The following is a 27,119-nucleotide window of genomic DNA, read 5'->3' on the forward strand; positions in this document are numbered from 1 at the left end:
ACGTGGTATTAACCCTAAAGCCTGTAGGCCCCTCTGGGGAAAGCTCTGACTTGTCATCCTTAAAAGCACATTTTTATCACATCTATCTGGCCAGTGTACTGTGGTTCTGTTACAGGTCACTTTGGTCCAGTGGCACTTCCCCAGTCTTTCTCTTGAGCCTGAAAACTCAGGTCTCAGGATGCCACTTGATACAAAGTTCACGGCCGACTACTTTCAGGATAGCACACCGGTACAACATGGAGGATTAGATAAGATATGGAGGCCTGCGCGCCTGACAACACATGAACATGATTTGAGAAAGGGTTTTGGCTCAATTGGAGTCTCGCAAGTACGATCAACCTTGCAAGACCAAGCAGCAAACATACTATTGAGAAACCAGAGTATTCCGGAAGGATCGAACCATTCACCGCATCGGCACTATCCGGCCTTCCCTGATCGACAGTTTCTTGCCATATAGTGATATGAAATGACTGAAGGGTTCAAGAACAGTGGCATTAGCCAAGGGGGCAGCCCTGGTTCCACCATCCGGAGTCAGCTCGAAGCCAAGTAATGAGTGTATTCAGGGAATCAGCACTCTCTTGATGACTCTGGATGGACCTCGTGTTAATCGCTATGCCTGCTCTACGCTTTGTGCTAAGTACGTAGGCCTTGAGAGGCTCTGTGAGGTGCTCTTGCTTTCTCCGTCTGAGAAGGCAGGATCTGACCCACTAGCTACACCAGCAATTGTACCGCTTTCGGCCGAAGGCACAACTGTGGCGCTCAATCCCGCATGTATGATCCAACTATTTGCTCCACATATCTAAAATACGTTAATATATGCTGCACCTAGCACCTGGACTAATTGAAACCCTACGAAGTCATAACTTCAAGCGCACAGCCAAGCTCTGGTCCTAGTTGGGATATTGATCCTGGTCAAAGAGGGTGAATGGGTCTCTTGCCTTTCTCTGACACAAGTAGAGCACACCTCCAACGCCAATAATTTTAATGAAATCGAATATTAATCAGAGAAGGATTTTGATTAAAAGGATGAATATACTGATATCTGCTAGTGGAATGGATATTGTCTAAGAGCGCTTGCCGACTGGCTCCCAACCAATCAGAGATAATATAAAGCGGTACCACATTGCTTAATCCTCATAATGCCCAATGAAGCGGGTTGTAGTTGGAGCGGGTCCTACTACATCGACTTCAAATCATGCCTTTTGCTTGACTTGATCGTGGATGGCCCATGCAGCTCCCTTCGCAAATCTATGAAAACACTTATCTGGAAGATCAGAGTGCAACCTTGGTTTTTGGGCATCACCATTGCCTTTTTATCGTCTGATTCATTCCACCTTCTCATATCTCAGCAAGGGGTTTCTATCCGTCAGTCTAAAGGCTATGGACTCGAGAGACATAATTGACTTCATGCTTTCCCGGTTGTTTTCGCAAGCAACGTGTGTTACAGCTGCGTCTACAGTTCCGATTGGTTTCCTCCAATCATGTCTTTAGGCTCATTTCCCTGGCATGGTTATGTTTGACCATCTGTTGCTGCTACCGATCTCATCCATATTTTCCCTTTGACTGGGTGCCCTTTCAGCTTCACCGTCGGTATGCAATTACCCCATTCAATCTCTGATATTCAAGACCCTCTGCATTCTCGTGTAGCTCTCTTAGAAGTTTCAGAGCCTCCTTATCCTTATAACCACACAGCACGTGCGCCTCACAGTATAACAGCTTGACGTCCTCCACCCTCTGCTTCGCATAAATCTACTCGTTCTGTCGCCCTTCTGCTCCCTCTTCCCCATCCAGCACCGGCTGGCAAATCTCCGCCGTCAACTCATCCAATTTCTCGTGGAACCAATCGCAATCCTGCTCCGTCCCCTGCACGGACACCGCCACATCATTCACTCCTTCATAGCGTACTTAGCCACCGGCAACAGAGCCGCACACCACGGCCCCCCGCTCAAGGAGCACCCAGACTAGCTCCAGAAACGACCCTATCGCCTCGGGCCACTCGCTCAAGGTCAACTCGCCCGGATTTTCTACACCCCGTCCTCGAGTCGCACCAGACGATATTACTTTGGGCGTGGGGGAGTTCTTGGATGGTCCACATTCGTCTGCAGTGTGGTCTCGCATGGGTTGTGAAGTGACTCAACTTGTATTTTTCAAGACGAGAAGGTGCTATCCGGAACTTCGCTGAGGAAGGGGCTGTGACGACTAGTCTGCGAAAAATTGCATCGCTAGGTCACTACCATCGGTGTTCATCCCTGAGTACACGAAAACATCGGCGGCCGCGGCGTAGATGCGCTTCATTAGTCTGATTTGGTGGTTATGTTCATATCTGATTAGTTGATACAGGTCATATCGATCCGTAAAACAGTCGGCCGAGGAAAGGTTGAGCTCTGCTGATGGAAGAACGACCATAGATTCTCCTCGGGTTTGATTGAGTCATCTCTAAGGAGTACTCAGTCACCCCAATTGTATAAGATTGTCGTATAATCAGCGGATGTAAATAGGTCTATGTAGATGAATTTGTCTGTAATGCGAGATAACAATGTGATGGGAGCAAGCTGGAACAAATGTATTAGCTGATTCTCTCGGCTTATAGGGCAATTAGACTTTTCCCGTAGCCATGTTTGAGATCGGTAGAGATACCTCCATTTTAGTGTTCCTCGCAGACTGCGTGTGGAGTTGACTCTTCATTGGTTGTTGGAAGGGCTTCAGCTCGTGGGTACCCATGGCTTGAAGTACAGCCAAGCTGAGGCTCTTACAAAATAACTCTGCCTCTCTGGCATCTGCGTCGACCCTAGAATCAGCACTGCGCAGTTCCTCGTGCAAATTTTGTGGGATTATTTATGGCCTGCATACCGCTACAACCCCTCGTATTACACTATTTACAGGTCTCGTACAAAGAGCCGTTGGCTTCGGGGAGAACACATGCCTCAAGAGTACAATAGATCCACAATATCCATCTTAGAACTTTCACGACATTCTCGAGCGGCAGCACCTGTTACGGTCCTTGCCGAAAAGCCATATACTAATACGCATCCTACTTCATGTCTTCTACCCTAGAGATCTATATCCAGCGTGAATAATAGTATCTTGTGTGTTTGGGGCAGTGGTTAGTCCTGTTGACCATGGTAAACTTAGCTTCAGTTGTTTGGGACGCGTGCCATTCTGCCAGAAGTGGGTGCTCGTGAATTCTCCATAGCTGCATTTTCGCTCAGTTACTTTGATGACACTAGATTTGTACCAGGCAGGTTCGCGATCATGAGATTGCTTGCGTCTAGCTTAGCTTAATGCGGAAGGGTCTCTTTGAGAGACGAACGAAATGTGGTTTGTATTGAGATCGTGACCATCTGTCGGCAGCATCAAATTGATTGATAAGAAACCTCCACCCTACTGAAAAGAAAGCTGATCTTCGATGTAGTGGCACTGTCTTTGCTGCTAGTGTCGAGTGATGGTCTTGCCACTAATGAAATGTCAGATACTTCTCTTTTGTGGGTGATTGTGTTTCAGACTTATACAGTTAGCAGCTTTGAAAAGTATAACAATTGGGAAGAATTGAAGTCACTAATTCCCAATTATTAGTAATGTCATGTATAGAAAACTACACTTGCCAAACACCAGTAGTAAGGATCATTGTTAACTCCAGCAGTAAAATCTAGTCAAACCGCATATTGTTGGGAGTAATTATGAGCAGCACGTAGAGAAACCTCCATTTATTTATAAATCGGAGAGTAAGAGACCAATCCCAGGCCCTTCCGTCCTCTTTGTGTGCTTGAAAACGTCAGCAGGATATATGACACTCTTTCCGCCGTGAGTTTTCATGGCATGCATACAGGAAGACCTGACCGTTCCTTGGCTCAGCATTGGGGTCCAACTGATGCCTCACCAAAGTACAATTCAAGACCGGTCAGGATACCCAACCGCCCAGTTTTTGCCTTCATTTTTCGACAGATGCCTGTACACCACCATCATGCAGTCATGATTGTCCCGCGCTTTGGAATTGGCCAATGGCCAAGCCACCTGCAGGCTACTATATCTGCTATCAAGTAAAATCATGCTGGGGCTGCTGCGGCTGCATGGACAACTCATATCTTCCCCGCAATTGTTGAGCGGCCACATCGGATGTAACTATGACTTGAGGCTCTGCAAGAATGGTGCGACGAATAGGAGATTGGCTTTGGAATATCACACTCCCTACTCCAAGCGCTAGCGCTTCTGTATCATGGATTTCACATAATTTAGCCTGCTGCGTTGGCCTGAATAACCCAATGGCAGCCCGACAGCCTCGTGGTCTTCATGCCCAAAGTCCTGTGGAAGCCTCATTCTCGAATGTCGGAATTGGAAAATGGGATAGATAAAAGACCATGATTACCCGCCGTTTTCCGCCTTTTTTCATGCTCATGTGCTCAATTCCCTGCTTCGATTCGCCACCGGTTGACAGCACGGAGAAGCAGGATCGACTTCAGTCATGGCTTCACAATCTGACCTTGAGCTCTTGAGCTCATTGAAAGAGTAAGACTACCCTTTAACTTACCAGGGTTATACTGAGTACCGTCATAGTCTCCTCAGTACTGGTCAATACTCCGACTTGACTATCGCCAGTGCGGACGAGCAACACCAAGTCCACAAGGTCATTGTGTGCCCTAGGTCCCATGTCCTCACGAAGCTTTGTTCTGATCTTGATGCAGTAAGTTGACACCAAAGACCCATCCCGCACTAGTTCACTCCCGCGGGGGCTTTATACTGAACCCGAAATAGAATAAGGAGCAATTGATCTCCATTCCCGAAGAAGACTCCCAAGCCGTGCAGCTGATGATACACTACCTGTACACCCTCGACTATCCTCAGGTCACGCCCCGAACCCAAGTCACCCCGAAATCTCCTGAACACCAACCTCTCGGCGCCAATGGCACAAATGGAGCCAACGGAGCCAACGGCACGAATGGCACCCACCCCATAGACCCCAAGCAATCCAACGGCCATGGAGCTCCCCTTGTCTCCCCGGTGGAATACTCCATCGAGCAAGAAGAGTTCATCGCTGCCACCGACTTGGCCAACAAGGCCGCTGCCAAAAACAAGAAGAAGAAGAAGCGCGCCCAGAGCACTCCTACTACCACCTCGAACCTCGTCATCCACGCCCGAGTCTACGCGCTCGGCTCTAAATACGGTATTAAGGGGCTCAAGAACCTGTCGGCCGATAAGTTCGAGGACGAAGTCAAGCGCCACTGGGATACTGAGGACTTCCTCGGTGCGGCGCAGGAGGCTTATACTTCGACTTCGGAGCAGGATCGCACAATTAGGGATTCAGTGTTAAATACTATCAAGTCGCACCCGGAGCTTTTGGGTAGGAAGCAGGTCCAGGAGGTGATTAAGAAACTGGAGTTGTCGTTTGATCTGTTGATGCATCATCTCCAGAACTCGACTGGCACGTTAACGAAGTAGTGAAGATAAGTTGCGTAGTTTGTTTGACTTGAGTAGAAAAATGATACGAGACTGAGTTATGAAACTGTTTTAACCAGGTTGGTCCGCTGAAGTCTCTTTTCAGAAACGCTTGTGACCTTTCTGTGATGTGAACAGACCCTTGGGAATGCGTAGATCATCACTTATTCCAGTAAGTTCCGGTTGGACTTTTCTGACGAACATGGGCACTGAAACTGAGGGACGACGCTTGGAAGTAAATTATCTTGTAATATTTTCCTGATCACTAATCCTTCAGCGGATAAGTTCGAACTTCCACTCTAATACCCCTTAATCCTATCACGCAGACCTCTCTTCACCTCATCTTCGCATTTCTCACAGGGTCCCTTGATTGTCCCACCATTGAATTTGACCTTGAACTTAGGGCAACGCATCGTTCCCGCGAGATCTTCGTTGCAGCAGTCCCAGTTGCGCGGATACGGGTCTGTTCTGTGACAGTATGGGCATAAGATCCAAGTAGCATCGGCCGCACACATGTTCTCAGATGTCTCCTGCTTGGATTATATACAGTTATGTCATTTTATTAGTTCGTATAGTTGGAATTGTATACTTCTGCCATGAATATACGTGTTGTAAATTGATCGATGATTTTCTGTAGGGGGAAAAGAGAAATGGGGGAAGGAGAGCCGAGCGAAATTTATATTGTTCCTGGGGAGGTGATGCGCAACAGGCTGCGTGTAACCATGGAGGAACTGGGAAAGGATAGTGAAGCAACAGGCACATAGCAATTGACGCGGCGGACGGTGACTGGTGTGGTGCAAGCCGATAACCAGTCTCAACCGATGCATGGCCTAGTCTGGCAAGCTTGGAGTTTTATGTTCAGACTGTGATTCAGGGAGAACTGCGCGTCACTCGGCCGGGGAAGTTAACATTGTCAAGAACCACCCCAACCTGACGGTAGAAAGTAAGGACTCCTGAGAAACTGTTGCGTGCCCCAGGCACACAGGGTGCAGCGCTTGGGCCAATTGCCCTAGTGGTATCCCGTAATTATTTCAACTTCTCAAGAAACCTAGAAGTCAATGTCAAACTACCTGATCATAGCGAACAAAAGGAACGAAACAAGTAATTATTATGGTGACCGGCATCACTTCAATCATTACCTCCAATACGACGATGGTCCGCAGTCGTTTCCTCTATGTTGTCAGGTGCAGATAACACAGTGGCTTGCTGGGCCCTAGCCTATGCGAAGGTTGGCAATGTATAAATAGGCTGCTGTAACCCCCCCCCCCTCTTTTGAGGAGGAACAGCAATTAACTTGTCTTTATTGAGTCCCCTACAATACACTGCTAGTACCCAGCTGGTGACAGGCAACCGACTTCTCTCTAGCACGCCCGTCCTTCACTCTGTACTTGAAATACCCATGAAATATGACCTTCCGATCATGCGTCCAATGATAGCTTGGACTTTCTATGACGTGCACCGGCATCGGTACATCAATGAATCCCAAGCCCGACTAGTAACACAAGTTGGACTGGTCAGTATCACAATAGTACATCTGTGAGAGGAAAAAATATTCAGAAACGGTAGGAACATTTCGTCCGCCTAAGCCCCGAGACAACCCAACCACTTCAACCTGGTTGCCAAGGGTTTGACGTTAACCAGCCAACCCAACCCACCAATTCTCCAGATTTTGGTTGCCAAGGCATATCAATTTCGATACTTGGTTGGTGACTTAGTTGCCAAGTGGTTGCCAAGCCAAGGGCTCACTATGTTAGTAATTTGCACGTGCTAGAGGGCCCTACTAGCCCTGTAGGGACTTTCGCTATCATCTCGGCGGTCTTCTGGCGCTCAAGTCACCCAATTCTACGGAATCCAGGATAAATTTAGCTACTTCACGCTCGACAACGCGGGAAATAACGATACAGCGGTCGAATGGCTTGGCTAACAGCTTGGTTTCGATGGACGGCGCCGGCGAGGTTGATGAAGACCTCATTTCCGGCTAGTTATGACAACCAGTCAACCCAGCCCAGTGTGGATGGCCGGTTGGTCAGTCCAACGGTCATTTTGTTTACTAATTTGAACGTCAATCCAACGGAAGAGCATGGTGAGGTTTATGTCTGCCGACTTACATCTTTCCTGTCAACATATTCCACATATCAAGACGAGTAGTAAGATATTTACATCACCTAGCGATTAGATGTATCAAACCCCGTTTCTGTCGACGTGGGCTCTTGGGCAGTAGATCAATACATAGCTACCAAGATACTGGTCTCGGCGGTAACACACAATGTTAGGATGGGTGACAAGAAAGCTCTGTGTGCAATATCGGGGTAGTCATGTAATACAATGTCAGGGTACGGCTAGGCCGAAGGCAATAGTACAGAGTGATGGGGAGTAACGGGCGTCCCTCCTACGTAATACCGGGTGGTCACTGGCGGTCTCAGGTAGGGGTGCCCACGGTGATGCATTGATCTCTGCTCCTTCCCTATCCTACTTCGAGATGGTCCTTATATAGATAGCTAGGCCGCCGCTTGGACCCGGCATAACAGCAGGGTCGGCGATGCCAAGGATCTCGACTCTCGTCATCCCAAAGCTTCACATAGATTGTAATCATGACTCGGGAGTCTTTTGTCCGAAACACCCCTCCGGCGCCCCACCCGTGTCTTGCGTTCAGTGTCCTGACACCCACTGGTGCCTATGGCATTCTGTTCTCTGACATACAACGAGTAACGTATGGATGTATGTAGACACGGGTATATAAAAGCCTATGCATACACCTCGAGTTTTGCCTGAATATTTAACTTGTAAGTAGCTGTCTCTGTAAGCACAACCTGAAATAAAAGTTTCCATTACAATAAGGAACAACTCAAGTACTTTTGAGGCACGTTAATAGAACGAAAACAGACGCATGATATCTTATGTGATATTTCCGTTAAGCAAATGCTATATCCAGTTCAATACAATCGTGTTTCGGTCAAGTCACATTGACACTCAAATTTGTTAACGAACCAAACCAAGGTAACCCCGACGGGGCCAGTTAATGGCAAACTATATCAAAGAGCTCCTCACTATGTCCCAAGTATTTTGATAGTACGTGCAAGTTCTAAACCTTTCCAATGCAAAAGCTTTAGTTGTTTTGAATTAGAGCTGCCTATGGCTATCCCCCTGATCTCAAACCACCACAGAAAATTCAACACTGAAGCGCGACTTCAGTCATTCAAATTTCAAAGCCTTTGTAATATTTCATGAAAGGAATCATATTAGCAGTCGTAAATCGAATCTTTCGGGCCATGGCGCAGCCAGGCAACGATCTGGCAAGCAGATCAACCAACCTCAGTATCACGATAATGGTGAAACGAGCAGGCCGCTGACATAACCTCCACACCGTACGAATCATTCAGGGGCCTCGGTTCGGAACCTCGTGATGTTGCTGCCAATCAATAGTAGCCATGCCACCTTGCATGATTCTTTTTTCTCTTTTTCAGGAAGGTGTAACGGCATAGTTGGCTTCGTTGACGGGGAGATAAAAGTATGGTTCGGGCGTGATATCGCGCCTATCAGGTTTTCGGCTCCGCGACGAAGGCTCATTATCATAATCCCAGTTAACAAATCCTAATATGGTGATACGATGAGAAGTCGAACGATGTACAACACCCTGCTGGCGAAGATGAAGTTTCAGAATTAGTCCTGGATACTGGTGGCTGGGAAGACCGTAGTGGTTGTGACGGCATTGCTCTTTTATTCTTGCGTGATCATATAACAACAAAAAGGGAATGAATTGTGCGAACGCAAATTGTGATATTGACAAGGGTGGGATTTCGGGCGCCAGCCCATCAAGTGTACAGGAAGCGGTATCGCATTGTGCGTCAAATACTTAGACATACAGACAAGGTGGTGGTCTCTATACCTGCGTGGTCGAGATATTTGACAGGATTTTCTGGGCTGCCAGATAATTTTACAACTTCGAAAACACCGTCGGCACCTCCCCGCCCATTTCCACCAACGTGCTCTTATTCCTTACCCAGGCCTCCAATCCCCTCTTGCCATTCTCAACCCCGACACCACTCTGCTTCCACCCACCAACCGCCATCTCGGCGGGAGACTCGCCCCAAGTGTTGATCCATGTAATGCCAGCCTGCAATTTCGAAATGACAGTGTGGCATTCATTGACGTCCCTGCCAAACACGCCAGCGGCAAGACCGTGCTCCGTGTTGTTTGCCCTCCGTACGACCTCGTCGACGGTATCATATGTGAGGATTGACATGACGGGCCCGAAAATTTCCTCCTTGACAATTGTCATGTCGTCCGTGCAGTCAGTGAATACCGTCGGCTCGATCCAGTACCCGTCTTTAAGCCCACCGGGCAGGCCACGGGGTTGTGCTGTTCCACCACACAGTAGTGTGGCCTTGTCCTTCTCAATTCCCTGCTTTACCATGCCCACAACCTTGTCGTAGTGTACCTTGCTGTTCAGGGGTCCAAAGTTGGTGTTCATATCAAACAGGTCGCCTGCGCGGACAAACCGTATCTTTTCCAACACGGTTTGCTCAAATTCCTGCTTCATGGTTTTTGGTACGAATACCCGGGTACCGTTGGTGCACACCTGCCCCGAACTATAAAAATTGGCCAGCAGCGCCCCGTCCGCAGCCTGGTTAACATCCGCATCGGGGAGCACGACCAGCGGGCTCTTCCCGCCCAGCTCCATAGTGACGTACTTCATGCCACCGGCAGCCGAGCCCGCGACCTTTTCCCCCGTGCTCACCTGCCCCGTGAAACTGACCTTGGCGATGGCCGGATGGCTGGTTAATTGCGCGCCGACATCTCCAGCACCGTACACAACGTTGAACACGCCATCAGGGACGCCGGCTTCCTTGTAAATAGCAGCCAGGTACTGCGCATGCAACGGCGTAAACTCGCTCGGCTTGTACACCATGCAGTTCCCCGCGGCCAAACAAGGCGCCGACTTCCACAGCGCAATCTGAATGGGATAATTCCAGGCGCCAATGCCGGCACACACTCCCAGGGGTTCCTTAGCGGTGTAGACCCAAGCCGAAGGACGGAGCCGAATGGATTCCCCGTTGAGCCCCCCGCCGGCGATGAGATTGGCGAAGTACTCGAGGACGTCGGCGCCGGTGACAATGTCGACGGCGGAGGTCTCGGAGAAGGGCTTCCCCGTGTCGAGGGTCTCGATGCGGGCTAGCTCATCGTTACGGGCGCGTAGGAGGGAGACGGCGCGCTGGAGGATGCGCGCGCGGTCTAGGGGCGGGGTGGAAGACCACGAGGGGAAGGCATCCTGGGCGGACTGGATGGCGGCGGTGATGGAGGCGGGGGACGAGGTGTGGATGGTGCACACAGGTTTGGCCGTTGACGGGTCGGTAGAGCTAAATTGGCCGGGTGAGTCTGAGGATGGCTGCGGTTTCCCTGCGTAGAACGTGTGGCGGTCCTCTTGTCCCTGGTGGGCGGCCATTTTGAACTTCGGGGGTGGGATGAGTGAGATTGATTGATCGAATGAGCGGGTGAAGCGACGTATGAATCGACGTGCCGGGATCCCGAATTGTCGGTCAGAGATAACCAGGGATGAAGACAAGCAATGCTGCTCAAGTGATCACCAAGCTATGCGAGGTTCCCAGCTTCCAATCGGTGCTCTTATCTGCTCGGTGGTCTTTGCTACGAAGTAGAACTTCGATGCTGTGAGATAAGGCCGTGGTCAACGGTGCGGCGTACAATTGCACTTTTTTCTCGCCCTCGGCCTCACCGAATGGACCCTCAACAGTGCTAGCATCCGTTAAGCGCGGCGGTGAAAACCAAGGATCTACGCAGCGTAGTGGGCCCCTGTCAGACATAAAACAGCTGGGACATCTGTTAGCCAGACTTGGCACCTACGTCATTGGCCGGTAGGGTAGTCCGGTTACAATCTCGAGAGCTTATCTGGCCTAAGTTTAGTGCATTTTACGGACGATTCTGCGAGCTGACCAACCCGCAGCCAATCGTCTTATATGGCGTGCTGCCCGTACGAGGCTCCAGTAGTGTCGAGGCTAGCCGCACTAAATAGGGCAGTCGGACCCGTACAGCAGGGGACCGAAATGCGGCTGTCAGCTCATGTTCGGTCACATTTTGCCTCTCCTCAAGCCCGCAACTGGCTGGTATCTGGGCAACGTCAAGGCAAACAAGTCTGAATGCCACAGTGGACCTCACATCATTACGAGTCAGGTTCAGGCACTCCCTACTAGTTACAGTGGACCGCTTCCCGAGTTCCACCCCCACCTCGCGCTCCAGTTTCCTCGTTCTAAGCCCGTCGCGTGTTGATTCACGGCGTCATTTCACTGGGCTGTATCAAAGTTTTTTTCATCCGTGGTGGGCCGGCCGCAAAGCTCGCAGCAGCGCATGGCACCGGCATCTTGGATCCCACGGGCAACTTTAAAGTCTGCCATGGTCACCTGAGGGCATTGCACATTCTTCCATGCCCATTTTGAGTTGACAGTTTGCTGTTGCTTCGCAGACAAGTCACCCATTTTTTGCCCAAACTTCCCCACGCACAATTTCTGCAATCATGGCCACTACCGACCAGCTCCCCGCGTCCGATGTGGAGAGGTATGACTATGTAGTCGTAGGCGGAGGCACCGCCGGATGTGTCGTCGCTGCGCGGCTGGCCGAGTACCTGCCTCAGAAGAGGATTCTCCTGGTTGAGGCCGGACCGAGTGACTTTAGCGACGACCGCGTGCTGGACTTGCGCAAGTGGCTGAGCCTGTTGGGCGGCGAACTCGACTACGACTACGGCACCACCGAGCAGCCGATGGGTACGTATCGCATGCCATGCCCGCTTCCCAACGTGTAATCGTCCGCTCATTCGTGTCGCATTAGGAAACTCACACATCCGCCACTCGCGGGCCAAGGTCCTCGGAGGTTGCTCATCGCACAACACGCTGATCTCCTTCAGGCCTTTTGAGTATGATTTTAAGATCTGGCAATCGCTGGGCGCAAAGGGCTGGGACTTCAAGACCTTCATGAAGGCCATGGACAAGCTGCGCAACACGGTCCAGCCCGTACACGCCAAGCACCGAAACAAGTTGTGCCGAGATTGGGTTGACTCTTGCAGCTCCGCTCTCGATATTCCCGTCGTGGAGGACTTCAACAAGCAAATCACCAACACCGGCTCGTTGAAGCAAGCCGTCGGTTTCTTCTCAGTCAGCTACAACCCGGACGACGGTCGACGATCTAGTGCGTCGGTCGCGTACCTCCACCCGATTCTGCGAGGCGAGGAGAAGCGGCCGAACTTGACCATCCTCACCAACGCCTGGGTGTCCAAGTTGAACGTGAAGGGAGACGCGGTGACAGGCGTCGACTTGACCTTGAAGGATGGCTCCAAGCGGACCATCACGCCCAAGAAGGAGACGGTCCTCTGTGCTGGCGCTGTCGACACGCCCCGCCTGCTGCTTCATTCGGGTATTGGACCCAAGGGTCAGCTCTCCTCCCTCGGCATTCCGGTCGTCCATGACCTGCCGGGTGTGGGTGAGAACCTGCAGGACCACCCCGAAAGCATCATCATGTGGGAGCTGAAGAAGCCCGTCCCGCAAAACCAGACCACCATGGATTCAGACGCGGGTATCTTCTTGCGCCGGGAGGCCCCCAACGCCGGCGCTAAGAAATCGGCGGCCAACCCGGACGGCATCCCCGACGGCGACATCGCCGACGTCATGATGCACTGCTATCAGATCCCCTTCACGCTCAACACCTTCCGTCTGGGCTACCCCGACATCCCTGACGGCTACGCTTTCTGCATGACGCCCAACATCCCGCGCCCCCGCTCCCGCGGCCGCCTCTACCTCACCTCGGCGGACCCCAGCGTCAAGCCCGCCCTCGACTTCCGTTACTTCACCGACCCCGAAGGTTACGACGCCGCAACCCTTGTGTACGGCATGCGCGCCGCGCGCAAGGTCGCTGAACAAGCCCCCTTCAAGGACTGGATCAAGCGCGAGGTTGCCCCCGGGCCCAAGCTGCAGTCCGACGAGGAGCTGAGCCACTATGCGCGCAAGGCGGCGCACACGGTGTACCACCCCGTCGGCACGACGCGTATGGGCGATGTGAGCGAGGACGAGCTGGCCGTCGTGGATGAGGTGCTCAAGGTGAAGGGGCTGCAGAAGGTCCGGATTGCGGACGCGGGTGTTTTCCCGACCATTCCGACCATTAATCCTATGTTGACGGTGCTGGGCGTTGCGGAGAGGGCGGCGGAGATGATTGCTGCGGATGACAGGGAGACAGCTAAGTTGTAGATGATCACGGACGGAATGATGGAGTGAAAGATAGAGGAAGCGTGTATTAGCATTTTTGTACATGTTACTTGGCCAAGTTGGAGACAGACATTTTGGTCTCGTTTGGCGTATAGCTAGGGCATATCTGGGCCGTTCTTGTTTGCTAGAGACTAGCATAAGCATTATATCGTTATGCATTTTCAAGTTGAGTTGCTGCGGTGATATGCTGTCTTTGGGGCCTACTTTGTGGGACTCTGTGGTGGCAGTGTGGGTGTACAGGTTGCAATGTGCAACTTGCGAAAATCGTGGATGTTAGTTATAACTTGCGTGGCTGCGAGTCACCGTATGGCATGGAATCTCATGAGCATGTCGCGAGGGTTGGGATGATCATAATTGATTATTGGGGAAAAACTAGGGCTGAGTCTGCCTCGGGCTTGGAAGGCACCTTATTCATGTAGCCATGGGGCACTTTACCGGCATCTTCTGTCGTCTTTGCGGTTCAGAATTCCACCGTATCCGACGAGTTGATACCAGACTGGCCCAAATACCGGACTGGAGGATCAGGCCAGGTCACCCAAGCGCCTCTTAGCGACGGGAACATACAATCCTAGGTTTCACCATTTCTGAAAATGCGTCCACACCACAGGTCATCTTCGCATTGGGCTGCATATGAAGTCTTTAAGGTCATCGGCCATCAGCAATCTGCCGCATACAATGACTTCGGAGCTTGGTTGGGGCTTGTGGTGCACTCTTTGCTAGCCAGTGTTCAAGAGTCACGACACCAGGAGTACCGGCAGCCACAACCGCCGCCCAAGAGAATGTTCCCGAGAAACACGCACTGTCGCTACCCGCGAAATTTGGAATTGGTGTTATTGGGTCACCTGGCAGTGTCCTACTAGCCGCGATTGTTTTCCTGCTTCGAGTCTAGCACGCAAAGAACGAAAGGATAGCATGGATCAACAAACCAACCAAACTCCAAGCGGGATTGAATACATTGTCAAGCCCGAGCTATTTTCTGAGAGCGCCAGCATCCAAGGGATTTTGACATCCAATTACCCCTCTGAGATCGTCTCGGGTGAACAGGATATGCCGCAAGGGGGGCCGTATGAGAAAGAAGCTCCGAGTCAAGGTGGGTGACGACGTGCCAACGCCAGTTGTTATACCAGCCCACTGAGAGAGCTTCTCGGCATCGAAAACTGGATAGTAGGCGCGTTTTTCCCACTATACTTCGCAAGAAAGAACGGTCAGAGCTTCGACAGAATGTTATGCTAGATTTGGTTTCTCCCTGGGGAGGATATCTGCACTACACAGATGAACTTATCATATTTAATAATGCCGAATAAATTAAAAGTTTCATCGAAAGGAAGGAGAGCGAATTCGTGCATTTATGTCAGCTGTCAAAGGAAAACTCCATTTCGGCACAAACGATATTCTCTCCATTTCGATGGAAAGGGAAGTTAACGTGCATTGGACTCTTTGAAATCGACTAGTTTGAAACAGGGCTGCATACAAAAAGGCTTTAAATACATACATATTATAGACACTGTTCAGAGAGATGTATTTCTTGAGATGGTACATGTTACGGATATACTGTTAAATACTTTGAAGCACAAAAGTTTTGGCGGAGAATTTTCCAAGTATCTCAACTCTTCGAGAAGAATAGGAAAGTAGAACAGAACAAAAATGTGATTCTTGTACCCAGATAGAGAGCGACCGGCGAAAAGAGAGAAAACGTCTTCCTCAACTGATGTGGCCAGATGCAGCCGGCGCAAAGAGAAATGATATCCTCCGCTCCGCAGCTCATATGCCTGACGAATTCCGACCAGCGCAGAGCTGTAGTCCCTTACTTAGATTTACACGCTTGGATATAAATCTCCTCTCAATAGGTTATTGAAGATCTATTTCCACTGAGGTCCCCAAGTATACACCAGGTCTCAGGTATTGGCTTTTCAACGGTTGGCGAGGCGTTTCCGGGAAATTGACAGCTTAGCTTGTGACGGGCGAAGTCGTCTCGGCGGGAGCGTGCATGGTAGGTCTCTCTAGACACAAAACTCACCGTAGCCACATGTTAGTACCCATCTCATGTATGCGATCATTTCGCCAAGAGTTGTGCTTTCCAGTGCCGTATGAAACCTAAGTCGTTCTCAGCTGTCCTTTCTTACCCTATTTGTGCAATGGATCGAAGTGCTCAAAGAAAACCACACTCAAATTGTGCACATGACTGTCGATCCAAGATTTTCCGCAAGAACATGCATTTATGCAGGAGTGCTTGTCGGGGTGTTGCAGTGTTATTTGCGTAGGTGGTACCATTAGCTAGTGGGAATTTACGACTGCAGTAAGTAAGTTAAGTCATCGCAAGACCAACGTCGTTACTCCTGCTTCATATACATAATTGTCATTTATCAGCAATTTGAAATCTAATACTATAATTACGTACAATTGGGATGAGCAATGTTCTAACAGTACAGAGATAGGCATCTGCTAGTGTCCATTGCTCGTTATATTCAGAGGTAATATACCTGGGTGATAGGATCAGGCTGGATCTTCTTTTTTCATATTGAGCACCGGGTTTAATGAGGTTATGAGAATGCCCATTATCGAGAAGAAGGATTGACGACGTGCAGCCAAACCTAGTATTGTATTTTTTACAAGTATGTCGCTGTGTATTCTAATCTATCAGGAAGCCTCCCTAGCACGCAAATATGTTACAAAGCTCCCTTCCCTGTGCCCTCTTCGTCTTAACTACTCACCAAGCCGAAGTATTAAAACTGGACAAATCCTCCTCCACCAACCCCAAAGTATAATTACTCCCGGAGAACCAATCCCCTAACTGATTAGTAGTCTGCATCATTCCCCCTCCACCTGTCCCTGCACCCGTACCCCCGAACCCTATCTCCTCTCCCTCTCCCCCCGCCACCCCCGTCCCTGTCCCCATGCCCTCATCCGTAGGTATGAACCCCAACTGGCTAAGATACATATCAAACTCGTTTCCAACAGGGATCATAGCCTGATCCATTGCCTGCTGGGCCTTGGCTTCGACGTACAAGAGGGCGACGTTGTACAGCATGCGGGATAGCTGGTGCAGTTTGTCGATGGCGGGGGATATGTGGGATGATCCCTGCAGGGACTGGACGAAGAGCTCAAGGCAGCGAAGGTCGTCAGCGTTGGAGGTTTCGATAGCGTGGCAGAAGATCACAATGAAGGGGATGAAGGGTGCGTAGAGGATGGTCCTAAAAGTGTATTGATGTCAGTGATCCATGTTCATACATGTGATATTTATGTAGTGAACGCGGACATGGACAGACTGTGATAAAGATTGCGATACGGAATAGGGTTGGACTCAGGGGTAAGCTCAAGGGTAGGTTCACTCACCAATGCAAATACACCACCGTTAAACTCGGATCAGACATCATATTCATGGCCTCCTGATGAGTCCTCATAGCTGCCCTTGCCGTATCCAAACACTCATCCGCAAATGCCCTACTCCCCGTTCCCGCCCCTGGCGAAATCGGAATTGCCCTATACGCCAGCGCCAAACTCGAAAAATACGACACCTGATCGCTCTTCAGAATCAGCACAAACATCCGACTCTCTTTATCGTCCTGCCTAGCCGCTTCATCGTACAGCTTCAACGTTTCTGAGAGTAAGAATTTCAGGTCATTCACGAGAATTTCCACCTGCTTCATGCGAGTGGCGTCCGTCTGCCGCAGCGCGCCGGGCGAGTAAAGACGCTGGTATATATTTCCCTGAACCTCGGAATGCTTGATCCACAGACTCAGAATCGCTGATGAGGGCTGAGTCAGGCTGCCGTGCGTTTTTTCCAGCACGCTGGGGAGGCTAATATCGTAGTCCTGGAGGATACTTGCCCGGCCCAGTCGGAGGGAAAGGCCCTTGTCGAGCATGTACGTACTCCAAAACAACAGCGCCTTGTCGGACCTTACCCTGGGGCTGTCATTGCGGACACTACTTTCCTGGTGCAGACCTAGTGCGCGGCACATATGCGTTGCTCTACTCGTCAACAGCCAAGCTAGACTGGGTCGGCTGAGGTCGATGGCAAAGCTGGCGCCCATGAGGAGGGCCTCGATGTTTTCGAGGGTGGCGGGCATGAGTAAAGGGAGCTGGGCGAGGGCGGTCTCGACGTTGGCTTGGCACATGGCGCAGCACTGCTCGAGCTGCGTCTTCTCAGGCGAGTTGGCCGTAATCGTAATGGCGTTTTCGAAGAAGAGGTAGTTGAGGGCAGCGTTTACGACGATGAAGGTCGAGATGGGGATGTCATGGTCGTCGGTGCTGAAGTAGATGCGCCGGCATTTGTCCGTGAATGCGTCGATGTCGGTGAAGCAGGTGACGACGAGGAGCATCATGGGCCCCGGTCGTCCTGGTAAGGTATTAGTTATGCATATCACGACATTGCCCCTTTTCACAAGTATAGAAAGGAAAGTGGGTCGACAGCAATGATGAAGCCAGACTCATACGTTTGGTCAGCCTCAACTTCTCCACCACCAAGTCCATCGGAGGCATGGGCAAATCTTTCAACTTGACTCCCGGACCCCTTCCAATCATATTGCCTTTATGGTTTCCCTTAGGGTCTTCATCGCCACCTGTTGCCCTGGCATTCTTCTGCAGCTGAACCATAGCCCGGAGACTCGACAGAGCCGCCTCCATGCGGTCACTGCCCCCGCTGAACGTGGTCACATCGTGGACTGCATTCTCGAGGAACTCAGATGCGAAGGCGGCATGTGCAGTCAGTGAACTGCCCCCTTCGAAGGGCTCCACATCCTCCGGGTCGAGCGCGGTAGACACACTGTCTTCAAAAGCCGAAGGGGTCTCCTTGTCCGCTGAGCTTCCCGTCTGTGGTCCACTGTGTGATGAACTGTGAGAGGACTGGCCCGAAACTTTCGGGTTGAAAGATGCAGATGGGACAGATAAATTTCGGAGCAGTGACTCAATGCCAGCTAAACGCTCCTGCATATCATCGAGCTTCCTCTCACTGGAGCTGAGTCAGCCACTGAGATGGATCCAGGGGGCAGCATCCTGGGGGCATACTATTGGCGAGAGATGAGCACCCTTTGCCCAGGTTCCTTGGGCTTCTGTCCCAGACCGAGTGAGCTACAGGAACGTTTGGCACTTTTGCAATTGGCGCACGGCGATTCCTTGTCACAGCGGATCTAAAGCACGAGCTTGTCAATATACGGTATAAGTCAATATCAAGTATCGAGTGAATTGCCGACAGACCTACCTTTCTCAGTCTACACTGGTCGCACTGCAAGCCAAGAAGTCAGTGGCTGTCTACAATGATTTCCGAAGTCCACGGATTCCGGCCGGGAGTAGCTTACCGCTCGCCGAGTGCCTGCCGGCGATGCCCCACCATTACCACCCGCTGATTCGGCATTCATAATATCTTTGCTTCGAGATTATGTCGAACAGTTGGGACTGCAACCATCCGATGACTGAATGCAGGAACCCAGTACTATGTGGGGTCAGACGACAGCAGAAACTTGGGTCGTACGATGGGCGAGCTCGGCTCAATGTGCTCAATTCCCCCAGACGCCGCAGGTACGACTGTTTGTCCAATCATGATCCATCCCGGAATTCGGCATCCGCGGGTTCCGATGCGAATATTGTTCAAGTCAATAAAATGAACGTTCGACAAACTCATTCTTGATTTCCTCTTCTTGATGACTTGGTTGCGAGAATCGGTCTTCAAAACCAAGCTCAATCATATTTATCTATGCCGTTGGTATCATCACGTCGTGACTGATTGCTGCACATGAGATATAAGCATTTATACCTTCATTTACGGCTTTAAAATCCTCACAAATCCAGAAACCCATTTCTCCCATCGAGCCTCTTCCGTTGCGTGAATCCGTAGCAATTTCGCACTCAGCTCGTTCAGTGACTACCCACAATCCACTAGATTATAGTCGTCCTTAGCAACTCAACTTTCCCAGATCTAACCCCCTCCACCTCCATACCTGCGAACATTTGCGCCAGAAGGCTGGTGCCGAGCCCCTCTGGCGCATGATGGCAACTCCCTGGCTCAATGTTGCAGGCATGAACAAATACGCCGTCTTGCCCCACTACGCACACTTCCTGTGAGCCCACCGTGACCAATGCTTTCTATCCTGTCAAAGTATTACATAAATTGTTGCAGTAGCTAGTGAGCTCGTCATCGAGGTCTTGGCAAACAGGAGAGGATTGTTAGATGATGTGTATTTGCGCTTCTTTCAAGCACACGATTCGAGTAAATGTCTGTGTTCATGGTCCCACGGGAGGTTCTCAGACTCAAGCTGCCATATTGGCCAAAGTCGGCCATGCACCAGGACCAGGGACACGCTTAAGAGAATGAAATCGAGACCTGAGTTTCCCTATGCGTGGAAGTGATGTCTTCTCCCGGGAATAGCTTCCCACTTACATTTATGTACAATGCTTTCTTCCCTTCTCCAACTCTCTCTTCCGTCGTCTGGAATTCCCTTGCCCATCTCCCTTCCTCGCAACTCCCCGTCCTCAACACACCCGATTCAACCCAGCGCAGCGACCTCCCTTTGCGTTTTAGATGTCCTCTCGGCCTCGAGCTCCCTCTCAGCCTGCTTGTAGTACTTGGCCGTATCGACACCATGCTGGGGGTGGTTGACAAAATTGAACCAGGGCAGCAGATGCATAGCCATGGCCGAGTATCTGCTCTGGCGCGCGGCGACGCCCTGCATGTGTGGCGTCAGCTTGCTCTCACCATACAGCGGCTCGCCCGCCTTGACCTTGGCCACCATCTCGCGCATGTCCATTTCGACTTCGCGCGAGTTCTCGAGGACGCCGTAGAATCGGACTGTATATCGCGAGGTTAGTTTTCCGTTCCAAGTGGCGAGTACATAAATATGTATCTGGATAGCATTTTACGCACGAGAGGATCGCTGGTAGAAGTAGAGGAAGCCACCCAGAGCTCCAATAACACCGCATAGTCGCATTGCGCGGGCGAACCCTCCTCGGCCGACTTGAGACGGCGCGAACTTCTCCATGGCGTAGAGCAGACCCGGTCCTCCTAATCCGGCGACGATGCCATGAGCGTAATCTGAGGGTCTCGCATAGCCGATAACTCTCTTGAAGTGCCTGCCATAGTATCAGCCTCCCTTACGGATGAGTGGTCGGCAGCGACAGCCACATCGATTGGGATATTCGAGGATTCGAACGTACGGGTCATTGTCGATGAGCTATGCGCGCATATTAGCCACTTGATATGCGTTCTTGCTGGCCAATTGGGCAAAGTCTTACGGGATACTCGGTCCTCAGGACCTTGCTGGGCGTGTAGCTCGGCTGCTGTGGTGTCGACATGGTGATGTGCACAATTGGGCTGTCCAATATTCGAGCTGCGGAGCTCCTCGAATCGAATGAGGTCGTTCTTGGAAGCTTCAGCAAAACAGCCGAGTTCCAGGGCGGCTAAACATCGGGTGCTGACAACTCCTCAAACAAGATGGTTGAGACTGGCTGCAGGCGCTTAGACCCCCATCCCACCACCAACGCAACCCACTTTAAAGTGATCTAATTGCACGACGCGGTCTTCCATCCGAAGACGCGTTTTGGTACGGGTGTTAGTGACGATCCTGGTACAATTCTGTACATCTTCTCGATCGAACTGCATATTTCATTGTGCAGAGACTGTTAACATGGCGCCAGTGACTGTTGACTACGATATCGACAATTTCGATGTCGACGATTTCAACGATCCGTTTGCCTCGGACGACGACAACACCAGCAACAAAGCCCAGTCTAAGAAGCGCGATGCAGAAGCCAGCGGACTCGGTATTGACGAAGCAATCGCCGTCCACAAGAAGCCCAGAGCGCCCAATGTCAAGTTGGATGAACACAGGTTCGTAATTAAGATCCGTTGTGCTCAAGCCCAGATTGACAATCAATACAGACTACTAAGCGACAATGGCATACCCAAATTACGAAAGAAGGCGGGCGAGCTGAAGTTCAAGGGCAAGGGGCACGAGGTTCGTAGAGTCGACTCTCGTGTGCTCCTACATAGAATGCTAACGCGCATAGTTCTCCGACACCAAACAGCTCCTCGACCTCTACCAATTTTGGCTCGACGACCTGTTCCCGAAGGGCAAGTTCCTCGACTCTCTGGCCATGATAGAGAAGACGGGACACAAAAGCCGGGTTATCAGCGCTCGCCTGAACTGGATCAATGAGTTGAAACCGAAAGCGACTCAGGACAGCGACGAAGAGCCAGAGGAAGAGTCGAATCCATTTGAGGAGCGACAGCCTGCCAAGTTCCCAGCGAGAGTTGCGCCGATATTCCAGAACCAGGTCAGGGCGAGCCAGCGACCAAAGACACCAGATAAGGAGGATTTGTTTGGAGATCCGGATGAAGATATATACGATGCCACTCCGAGGAATACCACAACGACGGCGGCGGCTGGGGGGTCGTTGTTTGGGAACGGTGCGATAGGTGGTGGTGAACCGGATGAGGAAGACCTGGATGCGCTCATGGCAGAGGAGGAAGCGCAGCGAACTTCAACCACTTCAATATTTGGCAGTGGAAGGCCTGCGCCGAAGCCCGCACCACGCCAACAGGCGCCTGATGATGATGATCTGGATGCATTGATGGCGGAAGCTGAAGCTGAGTCGAGTATGCAGGAATATACTCAGGCAAAGGGACCGAAACCCAGCAAGCCAGCCGTGGAAGATGAAGATGAACTCGATGCCCTTATGGCCGAGGCGGAAGCAATGGACGCTGGGACACGGGCGGTGTCAACAAATTTGCCTCGACGGGATAAGCAGCCAGCGGCAGATACAACATTCAATGCAGATGATGAGGAAGCTATGGCGGAAATGGATGGATTATGGTAAGAGTTGGTGTACGAGGAGTTCAGGTGTATTATGGTGTCGGAAATTTGCCCTGGCCCAATAGCTGGGTACTGTTGAACACCTTTGAGTTCTAAGGCCAAGGAGAACTAGGTATTATGATAATATGAAGAATTACGGCTATGATCAATGTCTAACAATAGCATTCAAACGAAGGCTTACATTACAGGTAGAGAAGCACGAGCCTGGGAGTGTAATTGAGATTCCCAGGTTGTCATTCTTTTATTAGCGCGGGGTCGCAAAGAAGTCGGTGTTGCAGCTTCCGACACCCCACCATAATTCCAGTTTCACCAACAAAGACACCACCAATCTGAGGTGTCAGCGTCATTCAATCACCTATTATTTCCGAGCTCGCTTGAGTCCTTATCACTTCATATTCCTCATACGCCTGTCATACGCCTGATATCTGCGAATCGAGCGTCAAGATGGCGTCTTCCGAATTAATAGATGCCATGGAGAAGCTCTATGTCAGCCCGCAACCTGACGATTTCAACATCGACGACATCCTTTTCCAGCAAGGCCCGCGAAAGCGCCTAAAGCAAGACCCCGCGGCGCTCAAAGCCCAGCTCGAGAAAGACTTCCTCACCCCATCGCCCAAGTTCTCAACTGAATGGCTCAACCGTCTGCAGCAGCGATGGGACTGTCCCACCTATGTCACGGATCTCTTCCGCATCGCGCCCACCCAAACGAGGACAGTGACGCGGTTCATGAGACAAGGGCTGGAGGGCAGAGTTACTGGCTATAAGAATGTCACGGTACCTGCGAACAGCGCCACAGCCAAGAACTCCACGAGCATGATGCGCAGACCTGCGGGCAAGGCGGACATGATCAGAGGCGCAGCTGGCTTCTTCCCTTTCGCGCCTGGTGGATTGGAAGGGGTAGACTCCATTGATGCAGTTGAGGACCAAATTCTGCGATCTGGTGGTGTGGGTACGAGTGGGACAGGCAATAAACTCGAGCGTGTCATCAAGCTTGGTGCCGAAGGCGGCTTGCTCGAGGTTGCCCCTGGTCTGGAAAGAGGTATCGACTTCAGCAAGAAGAAGAGCAAGGTCAGCGAGAAGGAAGCCAAGGCTATCGAGGAAGAGCTGGGTCAAGAACCAGAAGACACGCCAGAAAATAACGGCAATAATGGTGTCGGGACCAGCGGAGTCAACAAGGATGACGACGAAGAGAAGGAAGAAGATGGCGAGGATATCGATGCTCTCCTTCCTGTCGAATTCCCAGCTCTTGAAGCTCATGGTAATCTGAAGCCTTCTAGCGGTAGAAAGGCTGGGAGAGACTGGGCGCATATGGTCGACATTAATCGTGATATCACCAACTTTAGGGAATTGGTTCCGAACATGGCAAAGGAATGGCCCTTCGAGCTCGACACCTTCCAAAAGGAGGCTATTTACCACCTGGAAAATGGAGACTCGGTATTCGTGGCTGCTCACACCTCTGCTGGCAAAACGGTCGTGGCCGAGTATGCCATCTCTTTGGCCGCCCGGCACATGACTAAGGCTATCTACACTTCGCCCATCAAAGCTCTGAGTAACCAGAAGTTCCGCGACTTCAGGCAGATCTTTGACGAAGTCGGCGTCTTGACCGGAGATGTTCAAATCAATCCTGAGGCTAGCTGTCTAATCATGACAACCGAGATTCTCCGAAGTATGCTCTACCGTGGTGCTGATCTCATTCGGGATGTCGAGTTCGTCATTTTCGACGAGGTTCATTACGTCAATGATGCTGAGCGTGGAGTGGTATGGGAGGAAGTCATCATCATGCTACCCGAACATGTGACGCTCATTCTTCTCTCTGCCACTGTACCCAATACCTTCGAATTTGCTTCGTGGGTAGGAAGGACCAAACAGAAGGACATCTATGTCATTTCCACTCCAAAACGACCAATTCCTCTCGAGCACTACCTCTGGGCTGGCAAGGATATTCACAAGATCGTGGATCACGAGAAGAAATTCATCGAGAAGGGATGGAAGGAAGCTGACCAGGCGTTGCGCGGCAAGGACAAGGTCGTCCCTCCGCCTGCTGCTCGAGGCGGCGCCAATCAACGAGGAAGCCAACGAGGAGGCGCTCAGCGCGGTAGCCAGAATCAAAGAGGCGGACAACGAGGCGGTGGTCAAGGACGCGGCCGAGGCGGACCTCCCAGAGCTGGCCATGCCCCTGGCCATATGGGTAGAGCCGGTCGTCCAGGTGGATTCACTTCCATGGCCCAGGACAAGAACCTGTGGGTGCACATGGTGCAGTTCTTGAAAAAGAAGGCTCTTTTGCCTGCGTGCATATTTGTCTTCTCCAAGAAGCGATGTGAGGAGAATGCCGATGCTCTCAGCAACCAGGACTTTTGCACTGCGCAAGAAAAGAGTCATATTCATATGATTATAGAGAAGTCCCTGGCAAGACTCAGGCCAGAAGATCGGGTGTTGCCTCAGATTATTCGTTTGAGGGAACTTCTCTCAAGAGGCATTGCTGTGCATCATAGCGGGTTGCTGCCTATCGTCAAGGAGTTGGTCGAAATCTTATTTGCGCAAACCCTGGTGAAAGTGCTCTTTGCTACCGAGACGTTCGCCATGGGACTAAACCTACCGACCAGAACGGTCGTCTTTTCAGGGTATAGGAAGCACGATGGACATTCGTTCCGCAACCTGTTACCTGGAGAGTACACTCAGATGGCAGGTCGTGCGGGTCGTCGAGGTCTGGATACCGTTGGTTCGGTCATTATTGTCCCACCTGGCGGAGGTGACGAGGCACCCCCTGTTGCTGATCTGCAGAAGATGATCCTGGGCGAGCCTAGCAAGCTGCGTTCCCAGTTCAGACTGACGTACAATATGATTCTCAACCTACTGCGGGTAGAGGCTCTCAAGATCGAGGAGATGATTAAGCGCAGCTTCTCTGAGCATGCTACCCAGCAACTGTTGCCCGAACACGAGAAGGGTGTCAAGATTGCCGAAGCCGATCTGGCCAAGATCAAGCGCGATACTTGTGACATATGCGACCCGACCATAGAGCAGTGCCACCAAGCTGCCATGAACTACAGGCAGCTCACCCAAGATCTCTACAAGGGGTTGCTGACAATTCCCATTGGCCGCAAAATGTTTTCCAAATCGCGCCTTATTGTCTTCAACAAGGATGGTGTTCGAACCCCCGGGATTCTACTTGCCGATGGTGTGAGCAAGAAAATCATGGGCAGCCAACCAACCGTCCATATCTTCGAGATCCGAACCCTGCGCGAAACTCGCGATTCAACCGATCTACTCCCCTTCCTACCCGCTTTCAGGTCACACTTCACGGCGTTGCCGCAGGCCAAGAGGCACGTTCAGTTTAGAACATTACACGTGCCGCTGAGCGACGTCGAATGCCTGACCACGAAGGTGACAAGGGGGATTGTGCCGGAGATTTTTGAAGGTGGTGAGGGCTATGTCAAGGCCAAGGACCGTATCCACGGTTTGTGTAGGTCGTGGGACAACGACTGGTGGAACGAAATGGATCTATCCAAGGTCAAGAGCTTGCCTCTTCAGGAGATTATGGAGAAGAGGGCCAAGGAGGAATCTGAAGCGGGCAATTTCGCACCGCAATGGTGCAAAGACTTCTTGAAACATGTAAGCCCCCTGTACATCCCTGGTCGCCATTTTCTTTCTTTTTCATATACACGAAGCTAAATAAGTATTCTGCTAGTTCGCAATGTGCCACGATCAATGGCTCATCAAGGAGCATATTATCTCGCTCCGCCAATCCCTCTCAGACCAAAACCTCCAACTCCTCCCCGATTACGAGCAGCGTATCCAAGTGCTCAAAGACCTATCCTTCATCGACGAGAACTCACGCATCCTACTGAAGGGCAAAGTCGCCTGCGAGATACACAGCGCCGACGAGCTCGTCCTCACGGAGCTCATCCTCGACAACGTCCTCGCTGACTACGAACCGCCGGAGATTGCCGCCCTCCTCTCGGCCTTCGTCTTCCAGGAGAAAACCGACTCAGTCCCCAACTTGACGGGCAACCTGGAGCGCGGTATGAAGACCATCATCGAGATATCCGAAAAGGTGAACAACATCCAGACGTTGCACCAGGTGATCCAGTCTTCCGAGGACAGCAATGATTTCGTATCGCGCCCACGCTTCGGACTCATGGAGGTGGTATACGAGTGGGCCAGGGGCATGAGTTTCAAAAACATTACGGATTTAACGGACGTGCTCGAAGGAACGATCGTACGCGTTATTACGAGGCTCGATGAGACTTGTCGCGAGGTGAAGAACGCGGCGCGAATTATTGGTGATCCCGCTTTGTACCAGAAGATGGAGAAGGCGCAGGAGGGGATTAAGAGGGATATTACGGCTGTGGCGAGCTTGTACATGTGAGCGGGCGGTCCAGGGTCGGTTTTGAAACATGGTGAAGTCGAATGATAAAGCGTGTCAAGGGGTTGGTTCATGTTTTGGGGGCATGATGAGCATGAGTCGGCGTTTGCAGATTTGATGGCATGGGGGATTTTAAGTCCGGGAGGCCCATAACGGATATTGTGAGATGATCAATCCGTTGCTGAGCTTTGTATTTGTACGAAACTTTAGCAACGTTCTCGCGCTGAGCCGTGTGATGGCCATAGACCGATGCACCGG

At 51.2% G+C, this 27,119-nt stretch overlaps 7 protein-coding genes across 7 annotated transcripts; 4 read left to right on the top strand and 3 right to left on the bottom strand.

Moving 5' to 3' along the window:
- Positions 1-4,251: 4,251 nt before the first annotated feature.
- Positions 4,252-5,510, top strand: BCR38DRAFT_522484 (uncharacterized protein). The gene is made up of 3 exons (XM_040865235.1): positions 4,252-4,503; positions 4,552-4,678; positions 4,750-5,510. Exons 1-3 carry the CDS (start codon positions 4,460-4,462, stop codon positions 5,431-5,433), a joined length of 855 nt encoding a protein of 284 aa, XP_040718210.1. The 5' UTR covers positions 4,252-4,459; the 3' UTR covers positions 5,434-5,510.
- A 3,669-nt stretch (positions 5,511-9,179) lies between these two features.
- BCR38DRAFT_427585 (aldehyde dehydrogenase) lies at positions 9,180-11,355 on the bottom strand. Its single transcript, XM_040859841.1, has one exon. It carries the CDS (start codon positions 10,871-10,873, stop codon positions 9,365-9,367), a length of 1,509 nt encoding a protein of 502 aa, XP_040718211.1. The 5' UTR covers positions 10,874-11,355; the 3' UTR covers positions 9,180-9,364.
- A 142-nt stretch (positions 11,356-11,497) lies between these two features.
- Positions 11,498-13,928, top strand: BCR38DRAFT_388281 (GMC oxidoreductase). The gene is made up of 2 exons (XM_040857526.1): positions 11,498-12,203; positions 12,268-13,928. Exons 1-2 carry the CDS (start codon positions 11,957-11,959, stop codon positions 13,674-13,676), a joined length of 1,656 nt encoding a protein of 551 aa, XP_040718212.1. The 5' UTR covers positions 11,498-11,956; the 3' UTR covers positions 13,677-13,928.
- A 2,354-nt stretch (positions 13,929-16,282) lies between these two features.
- Positions 16,283-19,154, bottom strand: BCR38DRAFT_388283 (fungal-specific transcription factor domain-containing protein). Its single transcript, XM_040857527.1, has 6 exons — positions 18,989-19,154; positions 18,892-18,915; positions 18,699-18,820; positions 18,128-18,642; positions 17,028-18,030; positions 16,283-16,885 (listed from the first exon to the last, which is right to left on the bottom strand). Exons 1-6 carry the CDS (start codon positions 19,046-19,048, stop codon positions 16,402-16,404), a joined length of 2,208 nt encoding a protein of 735 aa, XP_040718213.1. The 5' UTR covers positions 19,049-19,154; the 3' UTR covers positions 16,283-16,401.
- A 576-nt stretch (positions 19,155-19,730) lies between these two features.
- On the bottom strand, positions 19,731-20,978 carry BCR38DRAFT_510816 (NADH-ubiquinone oxidoreductase 21 kDa subunit; the record flags this gene model as incomplete). Its single annotated transcript, XM_040865019.1, has 4 exons — positions 19,731-20,475; positions 20,551-20,756; positions 20,841-20,857; positions 20,919-20,978. 4 exons carry the CDS (start codon positions 20,976-20,978, stop codon positions 20,174-20,176), a joined length of 585 nt encoding a protein of 194 aa, XP_040718214.1. The 3' UTR covers positions 19,731-20,173.
- A 210-nt stretch (positions 20,979-21,188) lies between these two features.
- On the top strand, positions 21,189-22,707 carry BCR38DRAFT_427594 (replication fork protection component Swi3-domain-containing protein). Its single transcript, XM_040859842.1, has 3 exons — positions 21,189-21,513; positions 21,565-21,640; positions 21,693-22,707. The coding sequence occupies exons 1-3, from the start codon at positions 21,311-21,313 to the stop codon at positions 22,500-22,502; spliced, it is 1,089 nt and encodes a 362-aa protein (XP_040718215.1). The 5' UTR covers positions 21,189-21,310; the 3' UTR covers positions 22,503-22,707.
- Positions 22,708-22,969: 262 nt separating this feature from the next.
- On the top strand, positions 22,970-26,864 carry BCR38DRAFT_456307 (NUC185 domain-containing protein; the record flags this gene model as incomplete). Its single annotated transcript, XM_040861901.1, has 2 exons — positions 22,970-26,107; positions 26,184-26,864. The coding sequence occupies 2 exons, from the start codon at positions 22,970-22,972 to the stop codon at positions 26,862-26,864; spliced, it is 3,819 nt and encodes a 1,272-aa protein (XP_040718216.1).
- Between the last annotated feature and the right edge of the window lie 255 nt (positions 26,865-27,119).

Source organism: Pseudomassariella vexata (assembly GCF_002105095.1).
Source record: "Pseudomassariella vexata strain CBS 129021 chromosome Unknown BCR38scaffold_4, whole genome shotgun sequence".
In the NCBI taxonomy this organism is placed as follows: Eukaryota; Fungi; Ascomycota; class Sordariomycetes; order Amphisphaeriales; family Pseudomassariaceae; genus Pseudomassariella; species Pseudomassariella vexata.